Source organism: Myotis lucifugus, unplaced genomic scaffold (assembly GCF_000147115.1).
Source record: "Myotis lucifugus unplaced genomic scaffold, Myoluc2.0 scaffold_355, whole genome shotgun sequence".
NCBI classification, from domain to species: domain Eukaryota; kingdom Metazoa; phylum Chordata; class Mammalia; order Chiroptera; family Vespertilionidae; genus Myotis; species Myotis lucifugus.
In genome coordinates this window covers 182,010-194,672 of record NW_005871403.1, presented here as the reverse complement: position 1 = coordinate 194,672, position 12,663 = coordinate 182,010, and the positions used below count along the sequence as shown (strand labels likewise).

At 39.3% G+C, this 12,663-nt stretch overlaps 1 protein-coding gene across 12 annotated transcripts in view; it reads right to left on the bottom strand.

Annotated features, from left to right (window-relative positions):
- NCOR1 (nuclear receptor corepressor 1) overlaps window positions 1-12,663 on the bottom strand; it is a 238,392-nt gene that overhangs the window by 196,022 nt on the left and 29,707 nt on the right. For 11 of the 12 annotated variants that reach the window (XM_023764861.1, XM_023764867.1, XM_023764865.1 and 8 more), the window contains exon 2: window positions 7,319-7,496. In XM_023764861.1, coding sequence (XP_023620629.1) covers window positions 7,319-7,426 — 108 coding nt within the window. In that variant the 5' untranslated portion in view covers window positions 7,427-7,496. Of the gene's footprint in view, window positions 1-7,318; window positions 7,497-12,663 lie in introns of those variants that run through there. The other variant, XM_023764871.1, reaches the window with a different exon arrangement.

Genomic DNA, 12,663 nt, shown 5'->3' with positions numbered 1-12,663 from the left:
CACCCCGATCGGGGACAGGGCCGGCTGTCCAACCTCCCACGTCCCCTCTCCGCACCGGCCTGGCTCAAATCAGCCCCATCAAGGCAGGCCAGCCGGACCCCACCCATGCATGAATTCATGCACCGGGCCTCTAGTTTAAATATAAGTCGCAACACCATAAAAATCCTAGAAGAAAACATAGGCAGTAAAATCTCAAACTTCTTAACACCTTTTGTACCGCTCACGAGCTTTCTCGTGTTTCGCGCGCCATCTGTTAAGGACCGCTCACGAGTTTTCTCGTTTTTCACGCGCCATCTGTTATGGATCTTAGATGTCAACACACTGTCTTGTCCACATCGAATGAAGTGATCTCATTGGTGGAAACCGTGCAGGTCAACCTACGAAAAACTATATAATTGCACGAACCCAAAGAGCATTGCAGTTACATTGTATTTTGGTCATTCAAATAGTCTTCGTCTTCAAGTTCCTGGCACTTTTAGAAACGCCCTCTCTCAGAAAAAGGAAGGAAACCAACGAAACTGATACAGTTCCTTTTGTGTTGTTCCATTCTAAGGAAAACGATGAAATGGACAAAAAAAGTAGTGCTGTACCTTATAAACTGTGGACTTTACAATTCATTTAGAGTGTACAACGTCCTCAATCCACAAGCAAAAATAAAGTATAAACAGTTTCTGCTATTGGTGGCGAGAGACTGGATAACGGATGACAGTAATGAAGGCTCTCCGGAACCAGAGACAAATCTGTCCAGCCCTTCCCCTGGGGGTGCAAGGAGAGCACCTCGTAAAGATCCACGCAAAAGGTTGTCAGGTGATATGAACCTACGTGTATTCCAGTGAGTGGAAAGAAAAAATTTCCTACGAGAGCCTGCAGGAGTTGTGCCGCCATGGAAAGGAGTGAATCTAGATACTTATGTAGATTTTGTTTGGTCCCTCTTCATAGAGGAAAATGTTTTACGCAGTATCATACCTTAAAAAAGTACTAGGAACTTTAATTGTTTAATTGTTTTTGTAAATAAAAATGTTATAATTATTGAAAAACAACACCTAAAGTGCATTATGATCTGTAGTTATGATGATTTAAATAATGTGCAGTTTGCCCAAGAACGTGCAGTCCCTGGCGTATGTCTTAGAGATTTCTATGCGGTACGAAATGTGTTAAGTAGCAGAATTTTCACAGATACATCTCCTAGGGCAAGAGAAACAAAGGAAAAAATAAGCAAATGGAACTACATACATCAAACTAACAAGCTTCTGTACAGCAAAAGAAACAATGAACAAAATGAAAGGGAACCCACTATATGGGAGAACATATTCGCCAGTGATATATCTAGTAAGGGGTTAATTTCTAAAATATGTAAAAAACTCAAATCAACAAAAGACAAACAATCAAAATGAAAAATGGGCAAAGGACCAGACTTAACACTTCTCCAAAGAGGACATACAGATGGCTAAGAGACATATGAAAACAATGCTCAAAGTCACTAATAATTAGAAAGATGCAAATTAAAACTACAATGAGGTTATCTCCCTACACCTGCCAGAAAGGCCACAATCAATCTATGTATATAAAAGCCTAACAACCAGCCGACTGGCCAACTGTTCGACTGGTAACTATGATGCACACTGACCACCAGGGGGCAGACATTCAATGCACAGGCATAGAAACATGGAACAGACTGATGAATCTCAGAGGGAGGGGGGAAGGGGGGAGGATGGGAAGAGATTAACCAAAGATCTTATATGCCCAGTGCACGTATTCATGCACTGGTGGAGTCCCTCGGCCTGGCCTGTGGGGATCAGGCGGAAACTGGCAGTCTAACATCCCCCGAAGGATCCCGGATTGTGAGAGGGCGCAGGCCTCTCCCATTTGAATTCGTGCACCGGGCCTCTAATAAATCAATAAACAAGTGTTGGCAAGGATGTGGAGAAAAGGGAACCCTAGTGCACTGCTGGTGGGAATGCAAACTGGTGCAGCCACTGTGGAAACTGTATGGAGTTTCCTCGTAAAATTAAAACTGAAACTAACATTTGACCCAGTGATCCCACTTGTAGGAATATATCCTAAAAATCTCAAAACACCAATCAGAAAGAATATATGCACCCCTATGTTGAAAGCAGTATTATTTACAATAACTAAGATCTAGAATCAGCCCAAGTGCCCATCACTACATGAATGGGTAAAAAGCTGTGGTACATTTACACATGGAACAATTTGAAGCAGTGAAAAAGAAGCATCTCTTACTCTTTGAGACAGCATGGAGGGAGTATTATGCTAAGCGAAATGAGCTAATCAGAGAAAGATAAGTATCACATGATCTCACTCATATGTGGAATATAATGAACAAAATAAACTGATAAACAAAGCAGATCCAGGGACATTGAAACATGCAACCATATGACATATTTCAAATGGGGGCGGGGGCATTAACCTAAGAACTTATATGCATATTCCATGGACAGACAATAATGTGGGGAAGGCTTGGGGAAGGGTCAACGGAGGGGAAAAAAGGGAGAGACATCTGTAATATTTTCAACAATAAATTCTTTTTAAAAAGCTGTTGTAGCCCAGCCAGTGTGGGTCAGTGGTTGAGCATCGACCTGTGAGTCAGGAGGTCACAATTCGATTCCTGGTCAGGGCACATGTCTGGGTTGCAGGCTCCATCCCTAATGTGGGGCATGCAGGAGGCAGCAGATCAATGACTCACTCTCATCATTGATGTTTCTATCTTTCTCTTCTCTCCCATCCTCTCTGAAATCAATAAAAATATATTTATTTTTTAAAAAGCTGTTGTACATTTGCACAATGGAATACTATGTGGCTGTAAAAAGGAAGGATTTCTAATCCTTTGCAACAGCATGGATGGACCTGGAGATTACTATGCTAAGTGAATTGAGCCAGTCTGAAAAAGACAAATATTACATGATCTCACTTATATGTGGAATCTAATGAACAAAATGAATGGACAAACAAAACAGACTTACAAACCTCAGAGAGAAGAGAGGTGGGGAGGAGGTGGGTGGAAAGAGATTAACCAAAGAACTTATATGCACATATGCATAGCCCATGGACACAGACAAATGTGTGGTAAAGGCCTAAGGTGGGGTGGGGTCTGGGTGGGAGGGGACAAATGGGGGAGATAGGAGACATATGTAATACTATCAACAATAAAAATAAATTTTAAAAAAGAAAGAAAATTCTAAGCCCCAATGGCTTCACTGACAAATTCTATCAAACATATAAGAAAGAAAAAAGTATCAATCCTACACAAACTCTTTAAGAAAATACAGGAGGAGTGAATACTTCCCAAATTAACAACACTTTGTTATTGTTATTGTTAATACTTATCCAAGGATATTTTTCTATTGATTTTTAGAGAGAGTGTAAGGGAGGGGGAGAGACAGAGTGAGAGAAACATCGATGTGAGAGAGACACATCGATTGGTTGCCTCCTGTATGTGCCCCTCACGGGGGCGAGAGGATTGAGCCTGCAACTGAGGTACCTGCCCTTGACCAGAATCGAACCTGTGACCCTTCAGTCCGAGGGCTGACACTCTATCCACTAAGCCAAACCAGTTAGGGCTTAACAGCATTCTTAATGGTGAAAGACTGAATATTTACCTCTTAAGATCAGAAACAAGGCAAGAATGTCCACTCTCCCCCTTCTATTCAACACTGTACTAGATATTCTAACCAGTGCAATAAGGCCAAAAGAGAAAAGGCATCCAAGTTGGAAAGGTAAAAGCAAAACTGTCTTTATTCTCAGATTACAAGATCTTCTACATAGAAAATTCCATGAAATCTATAAAAAAAACAACTAGAAGTAACAAGTAATTTTCAGAATATAAAATCAATAAATGTCATAGCAACAAACTGAAATTTTTTTAAAAAAATACCATTTACAATAGCATAAAAAAATAGGATTTAGAAATAAATTTGATAAAAGATATGTATCTGTATACTGAAAACTATAAAACATTACTGAGGAAAATTAATGAAGACCTAAATAAATGGAGAGATATACCACGTTCATGGAACAGAAGACTCAAAGTTGTTAAAACGTCAATTCTCTCTAAAATAAATCTCTAGATTCAATAAAGCTCCAATCAAAATCTCAGAAATATTTTTGTAGAAACTGACAAGCTGATTCTAAAATGTATACAGAAATGCTAAGGATCTAGAATATTAAAAACAACAATTAAGGAAGGAATCACACCATTTAATTTCAACTTATAAAGCTACTAGAGACCCGGTGCACGAAATTCGCCTACCTGCCTGATCACCCCTAACCACTCTGCCTGCCTGCCTGATGCCCCTAATTGCTCACCTGCCTGCCTGATCGCCCCTAACTGCTCACCTGCCTGCCTGATCACCCCTAACCACTTGCCTGCCTGCCTGATCACTCCTAACTGCCTCTGCCTGCCTGCCTGATCGCCCCTAACCACTCACCTGCCTGCCTGATCGCCCCTAAACACTCTGCCTGCCTGCCTGACCACCTGTAACCACTCACCTGTCTGCCTGATCGCCCCTAACCACTCTGCCTGCCTGCCTGATCGCCCCTAAACACTCTGCCTGCCTGCCTGCCTGATCGCCTGTAACCACTCACCTGTCTGCCTGATCGCCCCTAACCACTCTACCTGCCTGCCTGATCGCCCCTAACCACTCGCCTGCCTGCCTGATCACCTCTAACCATTCTGCATGGCTGCCCAATTGCCCCCAACCGCCTCTGCCTCAGCCCCTGCTGTGGCGACTTAGTCCGGAAGGACGTCCAGAATGACGTCCAGAAGGTCATTCGGCTGTCCAGTCTAATAGCATATTATGCTTTTATTATTATAGATAATAATCAAGACCATGTGAAGTACTTTAATAAAGATTAAGTGTTTGTGTAACTAGAATAGCACACCATGTGCAGTAAAGGTAGACAAAATATATCAATGGAACAGTAGAAGAAACAGAAATAGACTTACATATATATATATGGTCAAAAAGTACCAAAGCAAATCATTGGGGAAAGAATAATGTTTTCAATAAACAGTTTCTAGAACAACTGAATACTCAATATGCAAAACAACCCTTAACTCACACTGTAAAATTTTAATTCAATATAGGTCAGACTTAAATGTAAAATCCACATAGAAAATCTTAATGACCTTGAGTTTCTGAAAAACTGCTTAAATATGACACAAAAAGTAAGAAATGTAAAAGACAAAACTAATACATTGGACTTCATTAAAAACACACACACACACATTTTCCAAAGGATAGTATTAATAAGGTAAATTCTTTTTTAAAAATATGTTTTTATTGATTTCAGACAGGAAGGGAGAGGGAAAGAGAGATAGAAACATCAATGATGAGAGAGAATCATCGATTGGCTGTCTCCTGCATCCCCCCTACTGGGGATCAAGCCTGAAACCCAGGCATGTGCCCTTGACAGGAATCGAATCCAGGACCCTTCAGTCCACAGGCCGACCCTCTATCCACTGAACCAAACCAGCTAGGGCTCTTTATATAATCTAAATACAACAAACACACAGATACAAAATAATTTTATTTGTAATAACCAAAAACTGGAATAGGTAACTAGATAAACAATTTGTGATATATCCATACCCAGTCAAGTAATAAAAAAAAAAAAGCTAACTATTAAGATATGCCAAAACATAACTAAATTTCAAAAATATTATGGAAGTTCACATGAAACTTAAGACAAATATAATCTATTATGACAGACAGCAGATTTCCTGTGAGCTAAGGTTTGTGGGAAGTTGGGAAGGAGCCCTGACCTGGATGGGAAAAAAGGGAACTTTCAGAGGTGACAGAAATGTTCTGTATCTTCACTTTGGTGGCGTTTTATGGATGTATAAATCTGTCAAAATGTACACATATATTTAAATTTTATTATATATAAACTAAACCTCAAAGATACTTTTTTTAAAAAAAGGCAACAATAATCTAGGAAATTAATAATCAGATGACTAACTAACACTGGGGGGAGGGAGGACATGCAACCAAATTTCAACATCCAATCATGATAAGAATTCTCAACCTACAAAGCAACATCTTCGACCAAAAAAAAAAAAGCATCTACAAAAATGTGCTACTAATATTATACTTAATGGTGGAAGACTGAATGCTTTCCTAAACAGAAACAAGGTAAGAATGTCCTTTCTCACTCTGTAAGTATAACCACACTTCAAAGGAGTTCTCAGTCGTACCCAGTAGTAATCAACTATATTTTGCTGGTAAATTGTTTTCTTTTTCTTTGACCATTTCATTACCTCCCTTCCATTTTTTTCTTCAAACCTCTTAAATCCCTATACCTGGCCCATTCTGAGATAATAATTTCTTTTCACATTTTATTTTTCACAAGGTAAATCAATAATACAAACTCTTTCATCTTCCTACCATCAAATCTCTCAAGAAGGGAGAGGCCCTATCATAGCCATCACTCAAAAGAGGCCATATTATCTGGCCAGCTTAATACTCAACCAAACTTGGAACACAAACACAGGTCTTAACCTAGAAACTCTAGGTAACTAATAAACTAATATTCTATCAATATATCCTACAATCAATCACAACAAATCCTACAACAAAACCCTACATGGTCACTCTGTCATAAATCTGTCATAAAGCCATAGTAAGAAGCCAAAGATAATTAATCCCCAACTTCTGGTTCTCCATCTTTGAGAATGGTTCTTGCCATTAAAAAAAAGTGTACACACACACACACACACACACACACACACACACGGGTTGGCAAAAGTAGGTCTACAGTTATGAGTACACAAAACAGTTTACTCTTATATTATTATTTACTACTAAAGGCCCAGTGCACGAATTCGTGCACAGGTGGGGTCCCTCAGGGTGGCCTGCGGAGATCAGGCCCCAGCTGGCACCCCCAGCCTCGCAGCCCCGCAGCCCCACCTGGCACCCCGCCTTGGCCTGGTGCTGCCTGTTCACCTGCCCCACCATCCTGCCCCGGTCCCGCTCTTGTCAGGACCCATCAGGGCCGGCAGCACCTTCACTGCCGCCTGCTGCCAGCGCCACGTCGCCGACGCCCACCATGTTCCGCGCTGACCCCCGGTGGTCGGCACACATCATAGCGAGCAGTTGAACGACTGCCCGAGGAGACAATTTGCATATTAGGCTTTTATTATGTAGGATTATATTATTTATTTGTATTACATCTGTAAGCCTACTTTTGCAAACCCCTATATATGTATAACAACTACATTTGGTTTCTGACCAACAAATATAGGAAAAGTAAAAGGAAAACACAAAATACATATGCAATTTACACAATATTTGTTCCTTACCTGCTGGTGCCGGGTGCTGGGAAAGGTGTACTGAACAGAGTGGGAAGGATAACGGCTTTGTTCTGTGCTGAATGCTCCTTGGTTGGGAGGATAACCTGAACTTGACATTATCAGTAAAGAAGTCCTCACCAGACTGTGAGATCAAATCCAACAAACAATCATGTTTCTAGGAAACCACCTAAATAGAATGGGAAAAAATAGAACTGATAAGAACTAAAGCACCAGGTGTACTTCTAATAAATTATAACTATAGCTACATAAATAAAACCACAATTACCAGTAAAAGGTTTCTCTTGTGTATTTACTTAATATAATAGAAATTATTGACATTTAAAAATATTAATAAGTCTTTATTTCCCTTTACACTTAAAAAAGGTTACTTAACATACCACAAATAACACCAGCAGCTGTATAAAGTAAAAACATGGGACTGGCACAGAGCAACTGCTCAGTAAATGCCTTTCTTTCTATAAAAGTCTGAGAAACAGACATTATATATTACAAAAACAAAAATCCATGATTGTGAACTTTGAGGTAGTAAAAAAGTCACCTGTTAAAAAGATTCGAGAGTATTTACAGGATAGGCACTTGTGCAGAGGAAATATTGTTTTTGTTAGATAATTCTGTGTCAAAATGATAAGCTAAGAAGGCACTAATAGGAAAACTTTCAAGAAAGAACAAAGCGAGACTACCATGTCAAAGAAGAAAACTGCCAATATTCGTGAAAATTAGAATTCTGGAAAAACTTGCATCTGCCACCATGAACTTGACAATTTCCCCACATTTGAAGACTTTTCTGACAAGACTGGTGGTGATATTAAGTGTGAGATTTTTATATTATATAATAAAATGTTCCAACATTAGAAATATCTACATTAACTGAATGAATCAATATTTTCCAACTAATACTGAATGTTACAAAATTATGCATGAATAGTTATTTAAAGCACAAGATATTTTACCACAGTTAAATAAAGTACATGACAAACCAGTAAATGTTTAGTGTGATAGAATATGAAAGACTCATTGATATGGTTTCAGATTCTACACAGCAACTAACCTTTAAAAAATTACCACTTTTCTGGTTTAGGTTGGTATCGAAGAATAGCCACAATTATCTTTAAAAGCTATTAAAATACCCCTCCCTTTTCCAAGTACATATCTGTGTGAGGTTAGCTTTTCTTCATAAACTTCAATCAAAACAACATACCACAAGACCGATGTAAAAGCAGATATGAGTATCAAGCTATCTTCTAAGCCAGATATTAAAGAGGTTTGCAAAAATGTAAAATAATGTCACTCTTCTCAACAAATTTTGTTTAATTTTAGAAAATAGTTGTCATAAGCATGTTATATATATTAACATTAAATGTGTTTATATTATTCCTAAATGAATAAATATCTTTAAAGTTTCCCCATTTTAATATCGAATGTGGTAAATATCAGCATATATAACCCACATAAACAAAAGCTCCTTAGAGCTCTAAATTTTTAAGAGTGTAAATGAGTCTTGAGACCAACATGTTTGATGACCACTGGCCCGGAGAATTAGGTCAATCTTTAGTGTCCTATACAGGTTGTTCACACCCAGGTCCATGTGCACACACTCCTTCTAGAGAACCTGCCCCTAGTTAAGGTGTGGTTTTGACACCATGTTTGTACCAAGTGAACTACCCTATTGGACCAGGGATATACCAATCAGATCCCTCTTCAGAAATTTGGAATTGAGAACATGAGCTACAGGTACCTGAGTTGCAAAGTGGCCACAGCAGAGTCAAGATGAGCCACATATTTTGTGCCACCGAAGTTAACAGAGGAAGTAGAGAACACCAACCTAGACAAAGACTAGAGTAGACATGCATAGAGAAGTAGAGCCAAGAGAATTTGCAAGCCCCTAAGACACAGCAGCAGTTGCCTTGGCTCCTGACTCTCAGCTCCAGGGTCCGTCCCCACAGGAGACCACTGAACTTCTTTCCTTGTCCTTGGATTCCTGTTAAACTGAACTAACGGGTGTCCCAAAATTCACGCAAGAAGTAATTTTGATAGAAAACATGGTTTATAATTAAAAATTGTAAATTTTTTATTGACTCATAAAGTATACAGTATAGGGTTATGTATGGAATAGTATATCGGGTAAATGGCCTCCACGGCTTTGCTGGCACATACGCAAATGGATTATGGAACAACAACAAGTGGATGCTGATTTTTCGAACAAAATCATCTTCAGCGATGAGGCTCATTTTCATCTTGATGGCTTGGTTAATCAACAAAATTGTCCCATTTGGGGTTCAGAAAATCCACGAGTGATTGTTGAGAAACAAATGCATCGGCAACGTGTCACTGTTTGGTGCGGATTTTGGGCTGGAGGCATCATTGGACCATTCTTCTTCGAAAATGTGGCTGCTCAGGCAATAACAGTTAACGGTGCTCGCTATCGCGACATGATAATCCAGTTTTTTGTGCCTAAATTGCAAGATATGGATGTGGACGACATGTGGTTTCAACAAGATGGTGCCACATGCCATACAGCCCGAGAAACAACTGAATTACTGCATGAGTCATTTCCTGGTCGTGTAATTTCCCGTTTTGGTGATCAGAATTGGCCACCCAGATCATGCGATTTAACGCCATTGGACGTTTTCCTTTGGGGTTTTTTGAAGTCTAAGGTTTATGCCAACAAGCCCACGACCACCCACACCTTGAAGGAGGAAATTGAGCGCTGTATCAAGGAAATTCAGCCACAAATGTGCAAAACGGTCATGGAAAGTTTCAATAAAAGAGTGCGTATGTGCCAGAAAAGCCGTGGAGGCCATTTACCCGATATGCTATTCCATACATAACCCTATACTGTATACTTCATGAATCAATAAAAAATTCACAATTTTTAATTATAAACCTGTGTTTTCTATCAAAATTACTTCTTGTGTGAATTTTGGGACACCCTTTACATGGTCTTACAGTAAGTCCTTCTTTACTAAATATAAGTGAGTAGGTTTTTATTTCTCATAATTCTAAGATCTCAAGTTAAGTCTCAAAATAACTATATAGACCTTGGAAACAACCCAAGTGTCATTTCCATCAACTGATGATGAATAAATAAAATCAGGTATACCCATACAAGGGAATATTATTCTGCCATAAAAACGAATGGCCCTGGCCGACGTAGGTCAGTGGTTAGAGTATCAGCCCACACACCGAATAGTCATGAGTTCAATTCCTGGTCAAGGGCTCATACCTGGGTTGCAAGTTCATCCCTGCCCTGGTCTCTGGCACATTTGGGAGGCAACCAGTCAATGTATCTCTCTCACATCAATGTCTCTCTCTGTCTCTGTCTTTCTCGCCCCCCTACCTTCCACTCTCTAAAAAAAAAAGAATGAAGTATTGATACCTGCTATAACTTGGATGAATCCTGAAAACATTATGCTAAGTAAAAATAGCCAATCATAAAAGTATACATTTTGTATGTTTCCTTTCATATGAAAGTCCAAAATAGTCAAAATAGTGATAGAAAGTGGATTAGTGGCTGCTTAATGATGGTGGGATATGGATGAAGGAATACAAGATGAAAGCTCAAGTGTCTAGGATTTCTATTTTTTTTTCACTGTGGTGAAATACACTTAACATATAATTACCATTTTAGCCATTTTGTTTTATTTTGTTTTTTGTTAATCCTCATCCAAGGATATTTTTTCCATTGATTTTTAGAGAGAGTGGAAGAGAGAAGGAAAGACAGAAACTTTGATGTGAGAGAAACACATCGATTGGTTGCCTCCTGCACGAGCCCCGACCAGGGCCCGGGCCGGGGAGGAGCCTGCAACCCTTGACCGGAATCGAACCCAGGACCCTTTGGTCTATAGGCTGACGCTCTAACCACTGAGCTAAACCGGCTAGGGCCATTTTAGCCATTTTTAAGTGTACATTTATGTAGCTTTATGTACATTCATTTTACTGTGCAACTATCATTACCATCTACTTCCAGAACTTTTTATCTTCCCCAACTGAAACTCTAAACCCATTAAACACTAACTCCCAATTCCTCCTCCCTCTGGTAACCACCATTCTACTCTCTGCCTCTATGAATTTGGCTATCTATAATAATAAAAGGGTAATATGCTATTAGGGCAGACCTCTTCCAGACGTCTATCCAGACAAAGCCACAGTGGCTGCGAGGCCCGGGGCTCAGGCCTCCCAGCCGCCACAGCTGGCAGTGGCAGCAGCAGCGAGGTAATGGGGGCAGCGCCTTCCCCTGATCAGCCCGGTCGCCTCCCGCAGAGGTTGTCAGTAGGACATCCCCTGAGGGCTCCCAGACTGTGAGAGGGGGCAGGCTGGGCTGAGGGACAGCCCCCCTCAGTGCACGAATTTTCATGCACCAGGCCTCTACTTCCTCATATAAGTGGAATCATACAGGATTTGTTATTTTGTGACTGGATTATTTCACTTAGCATATCTTCAAGCTGTATCCATATAATAGCATTATATCAAAATTATTCCGCTTTTTAAGGCTAAATAATATTCTCTGTACTGGGATTCCTTTTTGAGGTGGTGAAAATGTTCTAAAATTGACTGTAGCGATGCTTGTACACACCTCTGAATATACTAAAAACTGTTGCATTGTAAAAAAAAAATGGATGAATTGTACGGTATACAAATTATATATCAATAAAGCTGTGTTTTAAAAATTATCAAGCCCAAACAAACAAAACTATATAAAGCAACCACAGGATTTTTAAATTATTGTGCTGCAGTCCAAGTTAATATATAACATCTTTCAGGGGTTTTAATATCCCCCGTGTTCATATCTTAAAACTCTGAAGTCAATGTGCATCCTACAATCAATGGCACATTATGATTTAATTAGCAGCACTTTTTCCTTAATCTTAGAGGCAAATAACATTACCCTATAAGCAAAGAAAATCTTTTTGCTGAAATACAGTCTGAGAGTTATTGCATTCAGTAAATCTTTGGTTTTTGTCCTACATCTTCCCCAGGAAAGCTCTCAGAACAGAAATTACCATTTGCTTTTCTTCCCTTTGTTCCTTGACCCTTAGGATAAGGCAAGATAATTAAGGGCACTAATATTCTCAAAGTGATTTCCAATTGGAGGTCCTTAAAAGACCAGATAACATTTGCAGTACTTTGAAAAAAGCCTAACAGAAATACATATAAACACTGGGAACAGAGAAAGATATCCTAAGCACTAACCAAAGGCACAAATAAGGTTGGTTGATATCTTTAACTTACAAAAAGTATTCTTTTATTTTTCTGTGCAGCAAAGACAACTTTAAATGGCAAACCATAAAACAGAAAAAGTACAATAGCAAAATTTTGATATACCAAATATAATA